The following is a 17,985-nucleotide window of genomic DNA, read 5'->3' as shown; positions in this document are numbered from 1 at the left end:
TGCTGGTTAACTGACTTGGGGACTGGAACCATGGCTCATGCCTCAGCTACTCGGGAGGCTGAGGCAGGAGGATCGCTTGAGCCCAGGAGTTTGAGGTTGCTGTGAGGTAGGCTGATGCCACGGCACTCTAGCCTGGGCGACAGAGTGAGGTGAGACTCTGTCTCTAAAAAAAAATTAATGATAATTTTAAAAAATAAACTGATACTCTTAATGGACTTGTGGATGGCAACTCATTTCAGAGTGGGATGATTTGAACCAGGTGAGTGGAAAAGGATAGTAATACAAATTTTTTTAAGTTGGGGGCATATGAAGACCTTAGGGTATAAATAAGCTAAGACCAGCTTCCTACATTGCTCAGGCCTGTGTCCTTGAGTCCCTTGGTGGCAGCCCCTTTCCTTCTCTGTGCTGTAGCAGAGTGTCCACCTTCCCCTGCCTGGGCTGGTCCTGGACCAGTGGAGGTGCTCACGACCTGCCTGGGTAGCACCTTTCCTTCCTCTGGGCAGAACAATTCCCGTGCTGGGTCAGCATTGCTCCCACATCTCAGGAAGGCCGGTCAGAGGTGGGTCTTTTTGTTTGAAAGCTTCCAGCTGAGTATCTGTCCTCCTGTGTGGTCCACCAGGAACTCATTTTGCTCACATTTCCACAGTGCACGTGGGAGCATGTGTCTTGATAGCCTCCGAGATCATTCTGGCACCAGATTCCCCAATGTGATTTCCCTGGAGACTGGAAGAGAGGGGTTAGGGCAGGGCTCGGAGCCTGCAGGTTCTCCCTAGCAGAGTGGACCAGCACTGTGGAAAGGGCAGAACTCTGCTTCCGGGACCCCTCCCATGGACAAGGCTCATGGTGGCTCCCTCTCAGACTGGGTTTCCCTGAAGAGCTGCTGAGGGGCCTGGGCTCAGCTGGCTCCTGGAATTGGGCAAAAGGCAGGGCCTGACCTGGGAGCAGTTCTGAGGGTGAGCAGGAAGGGCAGAAGCTGCCAAGCCGCACTCACTTGATGTGCTGGAGCTGGTGGTTTCCAGACAGTGCAGTGGCGATGCATATTGCCCCGTCCATCCCCAAGGAATTCTCTTGAAGACTAGGCAGAGAGAAGATGGACACACCCGAGGAAGCAACACTGCATCATCTTGTGGGAGCAGCAAAGAGGACCAGCGGTTCTGGGGCTGGTTTGTCCATAGGCGCCATGGCAACCGCTAGGTGGCAGTTGACCCTTGAGACTGGCGTCTACAGGTAGCCAGGTTGCCCCACCCAAATGCCATGGAGGATGTAAGACCGTAAATGCAGATGATACGTGACTGACTTCTGACTTAAGCAGAAGAAACAACCTAACTGCAATGGGATGTGGATTATAATGATCAGACTAGTGGGAATGATTTATTATTTATTCAGAAGGAAGTAGCTAGAGAGGAGATGAGAGGAACATTTTATCCCCTGGAAGAAGACCCAGCAGAGAAGTTTGCTGCCCTGGGACGCCAGTTGGTCTCTACAGCCACTTACTTGAGTCTTCGGAGACTTGAATTTATCTTCAGAGCACTCGCCAGGGCTTTGGCTCCGGCCACCCCGATGGCGTTTCCTCTCAAGCTGTCAGGAAAAACAGGAAACCTAAGGCAAGGGGACAGGCTGAGAGGGGATAACGATACCTCTTCAGGTGAGTGTGGGGTTACTTGGTGGCGGAAACAGACTTCCTGGTCACAAGGGTTAGGGTTGCTGTTTCCTCACTCCCCAGCGACAGAACAAAGCTGGGCTCTAGGGAGCAGGGCACACGGGAAGAGGGTGGCTGGCCTAGCCTTGGTGTCTTGTTGGAGCCCTCGTCCTCCCTTCCATTCCAGACGGAAACCTGGGCCGAGGCAGGAGAGGCAGCACCCCAGGCACAGGTCCCAGTGGCCTCAGCAAAAGCAGGGATGACGAGGACACACCGAGCCCGTATCCTAAGAGTTTAGATCTCAGAAAACAAGATCGGTGGCCAGGGGCCCCCTGGACAGGGCCTCCAGATAAGATCAGCCTGGGCAAGGCCAAGTGGTAGAGCAGGAACTTAAGGAGAGGACGGCAAAGGACAGTGACTCTGGGAAAGGGTGTGAAGTGGGAACAGGGAAGCTGGGCCCACTTGATCTGAAATGAGATCATTAAAGTGATTCGAGTTGCTATGTAAATTGTTTTTTTTCCCCGGATCCATTTCAAATCAACAGCTTGGTTTTCCTTGGTCAAAAGATGTAGCTGCAGAACGGAATACTTACTCGAGAATCTCCAAGGTTCTGTTCACGGCCAGGGCTTCCCCCAGCGCCTGGGCCCCTGCGGCGCCGATGGAGGCCACCTGCAGACTGAGGGGTGGTGCGGTCAGCTGGGCGGCCCCCCAGCCCCCGCACCTGCCCTGAGCCCGTGCCCTCCAGACTGCCCCCTCACTGTCAGCACTCCTCGACGTAGGGCTGAAAGTGGAGAAATAGCCCTGGGTATTGTTGGCCAGTGGCCTGTCCAAACGCGGCGTCTCCTGCAATGTGGCGTCTCCTGCCTATGCTGACGCCTAAGACAGATCATCTCTGGATGCTAAGGACACAGGAAACAGGTAGTCTCCTGGGAAGGCTGAGGGAGAATGCTCACTGTACCCCTAATTATTACTATCTAGATGTTTGATTTCCCGATTCCTAATATTAATATCTCCTATAATATTAGGGAAGTCAAACACACCTTCCTTGACTTGCAAACAAAACCACGTTTAGCATGAAAGGATGGTGAAGGGGCCGGCTTCCTGGGCTGCCGTGCACAAGCACTTACTGGAGAGCAGTGAGGGCTGTGTTTGCCTTCAGCGCACTGGCCACCGCAGACGCTCCCTCGTCCCCAATGGCATTCTCCTGTAAACTGGACACAGAGCATGACCCTTTAAGGTACATGGGACGCCAGGAGCATTCTAGCAAGGACCTGCCGGGCTTGGACCTTCCAGATTTGACGACACATACCACAGACACACGCTCGCTCCCAGGGCCTACCTGGGATAACTGCCCCTCCTGTATGGCCATTATAGCCCATGGCCTTACAACTGACACACACAGGGGTTTGGGGTCTGCATGAGTCTGAACCGTCAGAGGCAAGCAGAAAAAGGACACATGGAAAGTACTGTCAACAGGGACTCGGGACAAAAACAGAGTATGCTTTTCAAAGCCAACCAGAAAATTAAAGCCCTCAATTCCTGGGCCATTTGTACTAGTCTGGGTTTTACATCTTTTCCCCCCTCCCAAATTGGAGGAAAATAGCAGGCCTGGAGCAGTAAATGATTGAGTTTAGTTCATGTGGACCTTGGCATGTTTAAGGGAGCAGTTTCCATTTGTGATTTTAGCAAACGTCTGAGAGCGTCTTGTGTGCTGGGTGTTGTGCAGTCAGCAGGCACCGTTCTGCCCACTCAGCGGGCAGACGTGATTAAATGAGCAGTTACGATAGGTCACGTGCAGGCTGCAGGGAAGACTGTCAGTGTGTGGTTACAGAAGGCTGCCCGGAAATAGGCTAAACCAAAGCCCAGAGGATAACGGGGGAGAGGGCCTGGCGCATCCAAGGGACCCAAACAGATGGAGCTGAGTTCCTGGAGTGGTGAGACACGAGGCTGGGGAGGTGCAAAGGAAGCAGCTCTGAAGGGGCCTCGCAAGCCACTCAGGGGCTGTGGTTCACTCTGCAGGCGCTGGGCACCCAGGAAAGGGACATTCACGTTCTGGAAAGGTCCCTGGCCAGCAGTGCGAGAGAGGACGGACTGGTGTGGAGGCTGCTACAGAATGCAAGTGAGTGGTGCCCGTGGCCTGGATGGTGGCAGTGGGGGTGAAGGGACGCGTGTGGGTGGGAGGGGTACCGGGAGAGGAATGGCTGGGACTTGCAGATGAATGGGGAGTGGGAGGTGAGAGCAGAGTTGATCTTTCCAGCATGCACAGTTGGTTGGTTGGTTCCATTTGTGAGATGGGGAACCAAGAAGCAGGCCTGTGGGGGAGAGAATGTGGGTGACTGCAGTACCTGTGAGACGCCCGAGGGGAGGTGTGCAGGGGCTCGGATGCAGGGTCTGGAGCTTGGGGGAGGTCGTAGGGAGCCCTGGGAGAAGAGGAGAGCTCCCAGAAGAGAGACGTCATCCCAGGGAAGATGGCATAGGACAGAACCCTGCAGAACCCCAGCACTGAAGACTCAGACAGAGAAGCAGAGTGAGGAGGGCCAGCCAGAGAGGGGATGTCCTGGAAGCTGAAGGAGAAGAAACCATGGTCAGGTGACAAACAGGTGAGGCTCAAAAGGTTAAACCGGACATGACCAGGTGACTCGGCAATGCTGCTCCCAGGTGTATCTGCCCAAGAGAAATGAAAGCTCGTGTCCACACAGACACTCGTGCACTAATGTCTGCAGCCGCGTCAGTCCTGGCAGCCAAAAAGTATCCATTGACTGATGAATAGATGAGTAAGCTGTGTAAACAGTGGAAACATGTCAGCCATATAAAAAAGTACTGATACAGGCTACGACGTGGATGAACCTTGAAAACATTATTCTAAGTGAAAGACGCCAGTCACAAAAGAACACATGTTGTATGATGCCATTTATATGAAATGTCCAGAATAGGGAAATCCACAGAGACAGTAGATTAGTGGTTGTGACGGTGGGGGGAGGGGAGAATGGGGAGTGAGTGCGGATGAGTACGGGGTTTCTTTTGGGGGTGATGAAAATGTTCTAAAATTGTGGTGATGGTTGCGTAACTGAATATACTAAAAACCAGTGAATTTCATACTTTAACTGGGTGGATTGTATCCTAATAAAGCTGTATATATACATATATATAAAAATATGTATACATATATATTTTAAAAAGCACGTGAGGACTGAAATGTGCCCACTGGCCTTAGGAAAAGGTGGCTGTGAGCCGAAGGCCACTGGTCTGAGCCCTGTGCCTGGCGGCACCAGGTTTCCAGAACGCCCCTCCGCACAGCCCCTGGGGGCGCCATACTCACTCTAAGCTGGTCAGGCTCCTGTTGAGCTGTAGTGCTTGTCCCAGGGCCTTGGCAGCGCCGGCCTGGATGAAATTCCACTGCAGGCTGGGCAGACACAGACACACGTGACCAGGTGGCCCAGGCAGTGACAGAATTTCTGCCACCCCCTCAGGCTTGGTCCCCAGAGGGGCCACGTGCATGCTCTGGTTAGTGGTAGCCACAGGGACAGGCTCAAGTAAGGACTCTCCAGATGGCCCGTCCTGAAGCATCGGACGCCCTGAGGCACAGCCGTGGGCACCCACCTTCTAACACTTGTCTGCGGAGCAGCCTCAGGACTCGGAACTGCTGGAGGCAGGCGGGCCTGGGCAGGCCCCTGAGACCTTTGCGGGGTGCTCCACAGCCACACTGATCTATGCCTAATCCATTTGGGTGTTGCCGTGCAGCTCTGCAGAGGGGGACGGGGTGGGGCAGGGGGGCCATAGACTCACTGAAGGGACATGAGGGCACGATTTTCTCCCACTGCCACCGCGATGGCCTGGGCGCCCTGGTCGTGGAGCAGGTTGGCTGTCAGGCTGGGAAGAAGGAACAGGAGAAAGTGAGTGGGGCCCAACCACAAAACCCTCTGCCTTGGTCACCAGGGAATCCAGACCACCCCCCTGCTCCCCAAGGACTGCGTTGTGCCTACACCAGTGTCAGAGTTTTCGAGCTCATGTTTGTGCGGAACTTTTATTTGCCAGGCACGTGACCTGGACTGCTGTACTGAATTCTGGCAACAGTCCCGTGGGGGTGTACCAGGCTCAGCTCAGTGGGTTTGATGACAGGGCACACAGCCAGGATGTGGTGGAGCTGCCTGCAGGACACACCACCCAGTGGCCCCACATCCACTCGTCAGAGCTCCCCCCACGTGCTTGTCCACGCCACGAGGTGAGGCAGCATGTTGCACCAGCTCGTCCTCGTGTGATTTATACCACGAGAGTTGGGGCTTGGGTCAGAGTTGCCCCCAGACGCCGGGTCTCCTAGCTGACCCTCCCCCAGCCAGGTCCTTCTCCAGCCCTGTGGAATGGCAGCGGTGCTGAGGGCTCTGCCTGGCGTGGCCACTGGCATAACTAGCCCTCAAGAGTCACCCTCACCACCACCACGTACTCCAGGTTCTCCAGGGTGCTGTTGGTGCAGAGTGCGTGGGCGAGCGCCCGGGCTCCCTCGGGGCTAATGGAGTTTTCTCGCAGGCTAAGGAAAGAGAGAGGCCCCTGAGCTGCTGACCTGGCAGAGGTGGCATCTGGCCAGAGACAAGCCCAGGTGTGTAGGCTGCTCGAAGCCCAAGAAACCTCAGGTGGGCCCTGGCTGTGAGCAGTGTGGGCGAGGCGTGAAGGGGCCAGTTCTAGCTGCCAGGCCCGATGGCTGGCCAGCCAAGCGTCCCCACTTTAGGACCATCAACTGTTCAGGGAAGTCCAGGAGGACGAGCACAGGACGACAGGACCTCAGGGAGTCTGGTGAGCAGGCAGGGGCGCCTGTGGGGCTTGTGTCAAGGAAGGGAGCAGCAGGATGGGCCCACTGAGGACTGCAGCTGTCCTCTGCCTCCCAAGAGAGCAGGAAGAGGGACAGGGTGCCGGGAAGCCTGCCCGGCCATAGATTTCCTCATAACAGGCTTCCCAGCACCAAGGTCCCTTTAGACCCCTGGTCAAAGGGACACCCTGGTTGGAGAGGGAGGCTAGGACTTACTTGAGGCTGAGGAGGGTCCGGTTGGTGCACAGGGCCCCCATCAGTGCTGCCACTCCCGCGTCACTGATAGAATTGCTCTGCAGGCTGCAGATGGAGGACAGGGCACCCTTGGTAGGGTGGTCCCAGGACCCAGAGGGAGCCACCCGGTCCAGGCACTGGGTTCAACAGGGAGTTGGGGGGCCCCAGGGAGTTGCCACCCCACACTGCTCTCACCCCTCTTTACTCTCCCATCCCCCCACCTTCTAGCCCCTGCCAGGTCAGGGCAGGTGAGTTTAGCACGAGCCCTAAAGTTCAAACTCTGCCTTGATGTGGGTGGCTCCAAATGGCCTCGGCATGGGGTGTTGGGTGTGCAGCCACCAGAGAGGGGCACAGCAATGTCCCCAGTTTGGCAGCAACACCAAACTCCTCCATTCCCCACCAAGGCCACCGCCACCAACTCCCTCTTGAGCCACCTGTGCTACCTTCCCAAGGGCACTTGGAGCTTGTCTTTCTGAAAACTCCAGAGCCAACCCTACCTAGCTTCTGCTGTCCAGGGAAACAGAGCTGATAGGTGGGCGTGGGGCAGGAGAGACTGAGATGGGAACGTGCCCAGGTGGCTGTGGGGGGTTCTGGCAGGGAAGCAGCCCCTTTCTGGGACCGCCAGCCCAGAATGTGCTGCATGGGAAACGCAGGGTGAATCGCCGCCCCCAAGGGGCGGTCAGGCAGACTCACTCCAGGCTCTCCAGGCCCTGGTTCACCTTCAGGGCCTCGGCCAGGGCCTTGGTGCCTCCATCGCCAATGCTGTTACTGGAGAGCCTGCAAGAGATAGGACACAGATCAGCTGGCCGCCTGCAGCAGCCAGGCAGGGCTGGGCCTGGGGATTGGGCCCAGGGAGGCCTTCAGGGGAGGGCTGTCTCTGACATCTCAAGGGTGCCCAGCGCACAGTCTGTTCTGCCTGAGGCCTGTTGGCCTGTAGTCTCTGCAGGTGACCACCTGCTGTATACCAGAGATCAAGGCAGCAAAGTCCTTGACTCTCTGGCAAGGGCAGGGTCAACCCTTTAGTGAGAGGTACTTGTGGTACTGTATGTGAAGATGGCCAGGAAATACTGTTTTTTTCTGCAATCTGGGAAAGCAGTAAATGTGAGCTTGAGAAGGTGGGGCTCACCCAGTCCTGGGAATCTGGCTCTCCATTCCCCTGGTCCAGTGCTTTGGAGTCCAAAGCCAGCTAACCTGCACCCACACCTCCATGTACCCACCCACCTATTTATCTATCCATCCATCCATTGACCCAGCCAGCCAGCCACCCACCTACCCACCCACCCATTCATCCCCTGGCCCACCTAACCATCCATCTGTCCACCCAGCCAGCCAGCTGGCCACCCATCCGTCCACTCATCTACCCATCCATTCATCCACACAGCCAGCCATCCAACCATCCATCCGTGCATCCTTCCCCATGCTCACAAACACTTAGGCTGGGTGTGTCATTGTGCTAGTCACTGAGCATGTGAATTTGGCCCTTCTGCATTTCTCACATGAGCTCCTTCAGATTCCTGTTCTGCTTCAGGGCATTTGCCATCCGCTGGGCTCCCACGGGCCCGATGGTGTTCTTCTGCAGGCTGTGTGAGGAGAGAGGCACCCTTCAGCAAAGCTGGCCACAGCCATTCCCAGGCCAAGGACAGTCTGGGTTCAAGATCAGAGGTCAGAGACAACTAGGGTGCCCTCTCCATTTATCACAGCAGGGGGACAGGGATCTCCTGGAAGGGTCTGGACTGTTGCCAGAGTGATGCTGGTAGGCTGACATTATTACATAGAAGAGTCAGTGGCCAGGGTGCTGGGGCCCCTTTGTGAGGGGCTGGAGAGCAGAGCTCATGGGTGAGGTGATACCCAGCAACCTCCCAAGTGGGGGCTTCCTTGGACAAGGCCCGCTGGCCCCTCACCCAACAGTCTGCCTCCCATCCAGACCAGCCAGCAGCCTGCCTCCACGAGACCCTAGGGACACCCTCTGCTTCAGTTCCTCTTCTCAAAAAGCTACTTCCTCTTATATGCAATCTGGTAGAGGGAGATGTTGCCGGGGAGCCCCTGTTCTCATCCTAGGACAGACAGAGCAGGGCCTCTCCTGTGTGAGGCTAAATATAAATCTAAAAAAAATGTAATTTTCCCTGGTTCCAAAAATGACAGAGATACCCCCATGCACACACACACTTTCTAGAATATTTCCTTGAGAAAACTTGAGATTGCAAATCCTTTCTCTGTCCCTTTGAGATGTGTGTAAATCTTTTTAAAAAGCTAAATCATCCTCTTGCCAGTTTCCCAGCCAGGAATGTCTGTTGTAAGGGACTTGGGGCCATCTCTTTGAAACGTCAGGGAAAGATAGAGTCCCCGTCTCCCTGCCTCTGTGGGAATTAGCTAGGCACCTGGCTAGTTACGTGCCTACATATCATAAAGATATGAGAAGTTTTATTTTTCCTTTGGATAAAAGGAAGTAGGGAACACAGATGGCCACTCTAATTATCAGGTGAATTTAGGATGAACTATGTATGACAAATGGTGCTGCCAGGTCCTCTTGCTTGAGAACAGTTGTCATTTATCTTGAGAACGCCTGTGGGATGGGTCGTATCCACTCGGCTATAGAAAAGGGTGAGATTTCTTTCTGTCTCTGCAGTCTCATTGGCAGGTTGCCTGTGATGCATGCTGCAGTCAGTTTAATGAGTATTCAATAACAACAGTGTGTGTTCTTTCCTACATTTCCTTCTGGCTTAGCAAGAGGTTTTATTTTTAATTATTTCCCCAGCACCTATTCTCTGGAAAAGCAGTAAGCATCAGGTTTTCCAGCGGCCATCCAGATGGGTCAGAAAGCCTTAGGACCTCGCCCCATCCACTCTTCCTTGCGGGAGACAGGCAGAGAGGCCCTTGGAGGAGGCAAGAAAGGGGAGAGAAGGGGAGGTGAGAGGAGGCGTGTCCACTCACTGCAGCACGGAGAGGGTCCGGTTGGAGGCCAAGGCCTCAGCCATGGACCTGGCACCGTCATCCCTGATCGTGTTGCTCTGGAGGCTGCAGAGGCAAGAAGTGGTGCACTCAGAGGTGGCCTGAACGCTCACCACCACGTGCCCCAGAGGCCCAGCCGGGCACAGCAGTGACCTCGGTGAGAAGGGGTTCTGACCACTACGTGCCCTCACTGCCAACCGTGAGGGGAGAACAGTCGGCCCTTCCCGCCACTTCCCAGGGCTTAGATTTTTCCCTGGGTTTCTAAGCACTTGCCTGACAACTAGGAACAAGGTGCCCATGCTCTTTGGATAACAATGACAAGGTCATCAGTAGTCCTCATTCCAGCTAAAAGACACAGTACCCAAGTGTCAGCGAGCATATGGAGACATTGGAACCCTCACACTGCTGGTGGGAATGTAAAATGGTCCGGTCTCCATGGAAAACGGTCTGTCAGCTCCTCAAAAGGTTAAACATGGAGTTACCACCTGACCCAGCAATTCCACTCCTAGGTTTATGGCCCCCCAAAATTGAAAGCAGGCACTTGAAGCCTTGTACACGAATGTTCATGGCAGCGTTATTCATGGAGCCAAAAAGGTGGAGACAACCCAAATGTCCATCAGTGGGTGAATGGATAAACAAACTGCCATCTGTCCACACGACGGAATATTATTCAGCCATAAAATGGACAGAAGTACTGACACAGGCTACAACATGGATGAACCTTGAAAACATTATGCTAAGTGAAGGAAGACAGACATACAAGGCCACATACTGTATGATTCATGTATATGAAATATCCAGAATAGGTAACTCAATGGAGACAGGAAGCAGACTGGTGGCGGCCGGCGCTGGGAGGAGGGAGAATCGGAAGTGACTGCTTATGGGTACAAGGTCTCCTTTACGAGTGATGAAAATATTTTGGAATTAGATAGAGGTGATGGTTGCACAGCATTGCAAAGGTACTACATGTCACCGGACTGTACACTTTAAAATGGTAAATGTAAAATGTGAATTTCATTTGGATACAAATAAAACTAGAACAGAACAGCAGTACCCATTCAACTAAGGAGGGATACAACCACAGGCTCCTAAATGGGACACAGCAAACCACACCAAACCATGGGCACCTTCTGGAAAACGTCTCGGGGGGGGAAACTTTGACACCACGGCCGTGGAAATCCGCTCCCCCCGCACTGGAGGACAAGAGGTTGAGGTTTCCCTAAGGGATGATTCTGCCTTTCCATCGCTACATACCCCGCCCCCACTTCTCGCTCCCTTGCTCAGGCCGACACACAAAGACTGAGGAAGAGCTGGAACTTGGAAACTTGCTTAGGATGCAAGATCCCTGGTGCCCAGTGGGATGGGAGCCGGTATCCCAGGCCCGCCAGTCTGAGTCGCCTCCCACTCTATCAGTCACTGAGGAGAGGGTTTTCTGGGCGCTCTCCTGGGGGCAGCAGGACACATACCTCAGAGAGGTCAGAGTGCGGTTAATCTTCAGAGCGTCTGCCAGCGCCTTGGCCCCTTGTGGTCCAATGGAGTTACAGCGGAGGCTGGCGGAAGGATGAGAGAAAGTACTGTTGTTCTCTTTCCTCTGACTCCCAGGGAGGGAAGGGGAACAGAAGTGACACCGACCTTCACATCTATGGTCCTTGGAGGGAATGCGTCAGGATTTAAGGTTTCACATTTAGTGGAACCAAGGCAGAGATCCTTGCATAGTGAACAAGGAAGGAGTTTCCAAGACAGCCAGTGACGGGGAAAGAAGCAGGACCCGATGGGCTAGTGGGCTTGGGCAAGAGTGGAGATGAGGATAAGCTAACCCCAGATTCAGGGCTCGGAATCTGGTGCTTCACAGGGTGGGGCCCAGCTGTCCTTCTGACCCACCCAGGAGAGCATGTGGGCCAGGGGGTGTCCTCCCTGTGTCCTCCTCCTACAGGAGCCCAAAGACCTTGGAATCAGTTCCAGATAAAATCTGGGTATTATGCCCAGGTGCAACCTGGAGGCTGAATCCGGAGAATCAGGGAAGGATGGATAAGACCCCAGTCATGTCAGGGGAGGGGAGGAGGCTTCCCAGGATGGCTCACAACTTTCCTGGTCCCAGTGGTGAAGTGTGGCTTTTGGTGTCCTACTTACTCCAGAGAGGTCAGACTTCTGTTGACCAGGAGGGATCTCGCCAGAGCTTTGGCCCCTTTGTTACTGATCTGGTTCTCAGCCAAGCTGCCAAAGGCAAGGGAGAGGAGAGGTCATTTCAAACATGTAAATCTTGTCACCTCTTCCTCTGTGCTTGTGATTAAACAGGGCTGACACAGGTGGAGATGAGGTGACTGCGGGAGCAGGATGCCAAAGGAAAGCCCCTGGGCAGGGTAGGGCCAGAGTAGGCGGACAGACCCTCACCCTGGAGAAGGGTCCCAGGGAAAAGTTTGGCCAGAATCCAGCACAGCAGCTTTGACACCAATAACATAGCAGAGAGCATGGATGATTACAGAAGTCTGCTGTAGGGATGCCAGCCAGCCTGTGCTGGTAAACTGACTCTCAGGAAAAAACAAAGGACAAAACAACTGATTTGTAGCATTTGCCTATTTCCACGGTGTAAATACTCCCCCCGTGGCCAATTTCAAGCATCTCCAGCTTGCAGACTTCCTAAAAAGGTTATCTGCTTTCATGACCTGGTACTAACTAGTTCCAGCACACCAGCCTCTGCTCTGGTACAAAATGGCAAGTGGTAAAGTCATTATGAAACTAATTTAAAAAAACCCACAACTGTACATCTGTTTCTGCCTTGAATGGGTGATGCCAGGAATTTGCTGGTAGATCAACTTAATGTTGCTTTATGTCTCAGAAACAGTAGCTGTTGAGGTTCTTGACAGTTTTGTAGGCATTTAGCCTGTGGGATATAGTTATTCAATTTACTGAATTACAATTACAATTCTCAAGCTGGATGAGGGGAACGAACTGGCTGGGCTTTGTCCTCTGGAAAGGCTGTGTCTCCCTGTTTGCAAACTGTTCACCAAAATAAAGTCTCTTTTCTCCAAATTCCTGTTCAGAGAACTTTTGTTCACACCATTCATCCAAGCCATTTTCTATATAAATGTTCTCAAATTCTAAAGAGGCTTTTTTCCCTCCAGTACTTTATAATATTTTATAAATATTATCTAATGAGCAGCCATGCGTGTTTTCTCAAGGGTGCCTTGGACGTTTCAGACAGGGATATGGCATTGAGAACTGACCAGGGAGAGGTAAAGAAGAGCCTGTGGCCGTAGGGGAAATTTTTGGCTTCATTTGGGACAGTTTCTGAGCACTACCTAGCTTCCTTTAAGCAAAACTAAAAGTTGACTATTTTGTCATGTGCTGAAAATGCTGGAGGCTCCCATGAAGGAAAAAAAAATATTAATAATGAGTTGTCATTGTCATTTTTCTTTTAAAGGAGTTACATTTGTATCTTCTGCTAACAAGGCGAAAGTAATCCTGTTGATATTATAATGACTGGCCCTTACCCGTGCTTTCTCCTGCCTGGCCTTCACAACCACCCTAAGAGGTAACTGCACTGAAGGATTAACCTTGCGCAAGGAAAGGTGTGGACCTTGCCCCTGGCTCCTAAGTGGGAACCTCTAAGCCCTTAGAATGTCCTGGCGGATAAGAATGTCTTTGTTTACCTGGGGGCCTTGGCCACGCTGCACAGTTTATCTCACAGTGTGATTTATGGTAGGGTTCTTGGGCCAACCCATATCAGCTTGCCCTCTGGAGGGGCTGTCAACTAAGGCCAGCCATGCAAGTGGTCAGATATGTCTTTGTGACCAAACCCCCACTAAAAAATCCCGGACAGCAAGGCTCGGATGAGCTTCCCTGGTTGGCAGTATTTGCTGTTTGTTGCCACACATTGTTGCTGGGAGGAGTAAGCGCTACTGTCTGTAGGACTGCGCTGGGAGAGGACAACCGGAAGCTCACTCACGCCTGGTCTCTCCTGGTCCCGGCTCCTTGTGCCTTTTTCTTTTCCTGATTTTAATCTGTGTCCTTTCAGGGTAATGAATCATCACCATGAGTATAATGGCGTTTCTGAGTTCTGGGAACTTCTAGCAAATTGTCGAACCTGAGGGTGGTCATAAGGACCCCCAAACTCACCCTTGTAACCCCATTTTTACCCCAGGTGATTTGCTCAAGGGCACACAGAGCCCATAACTCTAACCGCTGTCCTCAATGACTGGCTCTTGTTCCCGACTCAGTCTAAGTTGTTGTTAATTGAGATAATGATGATTTCAGAACCTGGAGGCTGCGTGAGGATCAAAAATTACTCCCTGGGCCTGTTCTCCACTCTCGCCTCCCTCGGCCCCCAGCAGCCACCCTCAGAACGTCGCATCGATTCAGCTACAAGCCAGCGCCTTACTCACATCTGGAAATGGTACTCCAGGAGAGATTTTGTAAGGGCATAGGTCATTGTATGAACTTTTGTCTAATTACAACATTAAAGATGTCGTTTTTAAGTTAAAAATTATTTAAACTAATTTAGACTTAAATGTTAATTAAATTAAAATTTTTTAATTCAAATTCTTAATTTGAATTAAAAATGCAATCCTGTGCCCACAATGCTGTTTGACAGCAGACGCTGAGAAGAGCGTAGAGATGCTCATGCCGGTGCTGCGTCAGCACATACAGAGAGAGATGCTTCCATGCCCGCGACAGCGTCCGGTCATTTCCTTCTTACAGATGAGGTACCTGAGTCCCTGGCACTTTCTGGAATGGGCAGAAACAAGCAGGCTGCATCCTGAGGCACCCGCTTCAGAGATACCTCTCCTCGAAGGCGCCACTGGCCAGGTGAGCAGAGAAGGAGGATGATGGGGAGGGGGCCCCACACCTCTCAAGACAGGTGGGCACCCTGGGGGACTCCGAGGCGGGCGCTACCTGATCTTCTGAATGCGACAGTCCTTCCCACTCAGCACACTGCCCAGCAAGTCCATCACAGGGTCCTGGAACTGGTTGGCATCCAGCCTGGCAAAGGGGAGTAGTGACAGTGAGTGTGGTCCTGCCGCCCACAGGCAGCGGGAGAGGCCCTGGCCCAGGGTTGGCGTCCGCGGCAGAGTCACCCTCCGCCTCTCTGCTGCCCACCCCAGCACCCTTGCTGCAGCTGGGGGATTGCTTAGCATGCCCACGTGCTCGGACTGTTCTCCCAGAGGGGGCGGGAGGTGGGGTGCCCGTGAGCCCTGCGGTTCTTGTCCAGAGGCATCTTTTCTGCTGGCTGTCGTCCTAGCAACCCGCACACTGCATGCCTCTGCAGGACACCGTTTGCGAGCTCTTCCACTTCTGAGGGCCCCCAAGCTGCTCTCAGTCCTGAGGCCCCTTGGCCCACGTCCTGGCCTGCCCACTCGCCAAGGTACAGGGCAGTGGACGGAGGACGGCTAAGGGCAGAGTCGGCTTCCGTCAGTCAGGATGGGTCGGGGGTGTTAGGAATTGGATTGTGTCCCCCAAACAGATATGTTCAAGTCCTGACCCCCAGCGCCTCAAGCATGTGGCCTTAATTGGAAAGAGGGTCGTTGCAGATGTAATTCTTTAAGATAAGGTCACACAGGAGTAGAGCGGGCCTGCAATCCGGTGTGATGGTGTCCTTTTAAGAGAGGACAGTTCTGTCTGAAGACAGAAACACACAGGGACAAGACGGCACGTGACACAGAGGCAGGGACCGGAGCAGTGCTACTATAGCACTAGAGCTAGAGGCAAGGAGAGACTGTCCCCTGCAGGTGTCGGAGGGAGCGCGGCCCTGCCGACACCTTCGTCTCGGACTTCCGGCCTCCACAATTGTGAGAGAACAAATTTTTGTTGTTTGAAGCCACTGAATTTGTGGTCCTTTATTACGGCAGCCCCAGCAAACGGACAGAGAGGGGCGTGGTGAAGGTAGGAACATCCAGGTCCTTTTCTCTCTCCTCTGCCCCCCGCATCCCCTCGACCCACGCGGCACCCACCTGAGGCTCTGGCAGTACAGCAGCTGGGGCAGCAGGCTCTGGAGGACACCCTGGCTGAGGCACAGGGACAGGTTGGTCTCCTGAGCGCAGGCATCAGACACTTGCAGGAGGTAGGCCAGGGCGGCCCGGTGCAAAGGGCCGGTCAGCCCGGCCAGGGCCCCGCTCTCCATGGCCTCCTCCAGGCTGCGGGCCAGCTCCGTGTGCCGCAGCTCGTGCAGGCAGTGCAGGACGTTGACCGCCCGGGCACAGACCACGGCGTCGGGGCGCAGGCAGCCCTGCAGCAGCTCAGCCGCTTGGGCCCGGTAGCCCTGGTGCTCGCCTGGGGCCAGCAGGGAGCCAGCTAGCAGGGCGTTGACCCTCGGAGACAAGAGGCCCGAGAGGAAGCGCAGGAACACGTCCAGCCTCCCGTCCTCAGCCTGCATGGCCCGCTGGGCTGCGCTTCTGAAATGCGTGAGGAAGCCCAGCCTGGGCCAGGACACGCCGCTCTCTGTGAAGAGGTCGAAGATGGCCTTCTTGGATGCGCTGTAGTAATACATGGCTGCCACAAACTCCTGCAGGGACAGGTGTGTGAAGCAGTAGGCAGCTGAGGAGGCCAGGGTCTCCTCCCGCTGCAGGAAGCAGCTGCACAGGGCCCCCTGCAGCAGAGCGAGGTCCACACCCAACGCCTTCATGTCCTGCTCGTAAAACACGTACTTCTTCTTGACCAGCCCGTGGAAGGCCAGCCGGCCTAGCGTCCCCACCATCTTGCGGCCGCCATGGGCCACCTGCTCAATCCGAGGGCTCGCCTTGCCCTTTTCCTGCCCCTCCCTGCTGAGAGCCATCCTCAAGTACCAGGAGTACAGCTCACACAGGGTCCTGGGAGGCCACAGCTCTGCGTCCTGGGGCCCCGGCCTGTTGCGGCACAAGTAGCCCAGCGCCGACCCTGCGAGCCTGCAGAAGGCTGGGACGGTGCACATCAGGTACAAGGCCCTGTCGGCCCGCACCTGGCTCAGGACCCAGCCCGAGAGGGTCTGGTCCTCGGGAAACATCTGCTCCAAACACAGTGTGATCTCCTCCTCCGTAAAGCCCCGGATCTCAGTCATCCGGTCCACCAGGCCCCCCGGGATCTGGCCAGCCGCACTGGGGCGGGAGGTGATCCAGATGGAAACTTCAGGGAAGAGATTGCCGCGGATAATATTGGTGATCAGGTGGTCCATCTGGATCTCCCTCCTGGGGTCTGTGCAGGCCACAGTGTTGGAGAAGTCCAGAGGCGTCTTACACTCGTCCAAGCCGTCCAGGATCAGGAGGACCCTGGTGGGGGCTGCTAGCGCCAAGCTGGGCTCCCCGATGTGCGGGAAGGCAGAGCGGACGAGCCTGTCTGCACACAGCTTCTCGTGGGTATTGAGATCCCGGAAGGTCAAAGGCAGCACCAGTGAGAAGTCCTTGCCGACCTGCCCTCGGGCCCAGAGGCGGACAAAGTGCCTCACCAGGGTGGTCTTGCCCATGCCGGCCACCCCGATGGTGACGGAGACGCGGGGTGGGATGGACACCCGGGAGAGAGGCAGGAAGAGCCTGTCCAGGGCGATGGCCCTGGCAGGGCGCCAGCGCCCGCGGGTGGCCTCCACCTGTGTGAAGTCGTGCTCCCTCAGCTGCAGGTCGGTGAGGCCCTCCACCAGCAGGAGGGTGGGAAGCCGGGACGAGGCACTGCCCAGCACCAGGCCGCCTCCCGCCCTGCTCAGCAGGGCCTCTCGGTGCCTCTGTATCCTTGAGTCTGCAGGACAGAGGCCAGAGGGGAGGGCAGGGTCAGGGAAGGGTAGAGGGGAGAGGGCCAGGGTAGACCCCTCTGTGGCCTCCCAAGCCAGTCCTACCATTGCTGTGGGGCCCCAACAGGGAGTCCGGCGTCCTGTCAGGGGTCTGTGGGGTCTGGGAGCCTTGACCGCCCTTCCCGGCCAGCAGGTCCATGAGGGCTTTCACCTGCTCAGCTGGGGAGCTGGTGCCATGGCCCTGGCCAGCCTCCCCGCCCGTCTGCACCTCCTGCTTCCTCATGGAGTCTGGGATTAGCACCAGGAGCTGTGAAGAGAGGGCCCAACTCTGCTGTCTGCTGCCCCCACTCAGTGGCCTGAGATGGGTGAGTGAACTCCCAGGAAGGGGCCGGGGAACCTCCCCTTCCACCTTCCCCAGCCTGCAGGTGGCCCACTGGTCTGGCCTCCAAGAAGGGGCTGGAAGGGCAGTTTGTTTCCAGATGATGAAACAGTCACAAGGAGGCAGGGGCCAAGTGGATAGTAACTGGGGCTTTGGGCTCGCACCCAGGCCCCTGTCACTTACCAGCTGGGTGACCCTGGGCAGGTTGTGTCGCTGGTCTGTGCCCTGGTGTCTTCATTTGTGACCTGAAAATGGTGATGAAGTTATAAGTAGATTCTCTCAAAAGGAGGGAG

At 54.9% G+C, this 17,985-nt stretch overlaps 1 protein-coding gene across 1 annotated transcript; it reads right to left on the bottom strand.

The window, feature by feature from the left end:
• Window positions 1-616: 616 nt before the first annotated feature.
• Window positions 617-17,611, bottom strand: NLRC3 (NLR family CARD domain containing 3). The gene is made up of 17 exons (XM_069486214.1): window positions 17,419-17,611; window positions 15,572-17,321; window positions 14,517-14,603; window positions 11,754-11,837; window positions 11,090-11,173; window positions 9,606-9,689; window positions 8,171-8,254; window positions 7,368-7,451; window positions 6,657-6,740; window positions 6,081-6,164; window positions 5,426-5,509; window positions 4,959-5,042; window positions 2,767-2,850; window positions 2,232-2,315; window positions 1,495-1,578; window positions 992-1,075; window positions 617-723 (listed from the first exon to the last, which is right to left on the bottom strand). The coding sequence occupies exons 1-17, from the start codon at window positions 17,594-17,596 to the stop codon at window positions 633-635; spliced, it is 3,198 nt and encodes a 1,065-aa protein (XP_069342315.1). The 5' UTR covers window positions 17,597-17,611; the 3' UTR covers window positions 617-632.
• Between the last annotated feature and the right edge of the window lie 374 nt (window positions 17,612-17,985).

Source organism: Eulemur rufifrons, chromosome 14 (genome assembly GCF_041146395.1).
Source record: "Eulemur rufifrons isolate Redbay chromosome 14, OSU_ERuf_1, whole genome shotgun sequence".
In the NCBI taxonomy this organism is placed as follows: domain Eukaryota; kingdom Metazoa; phylum Chordata; class Mammalia; order Primates; family Lemuridae; genus Eulemur; species Eulemur rufifrons.
This window is presented reverse-complemented; position numbering and strand designations above follow the sequence as displayed.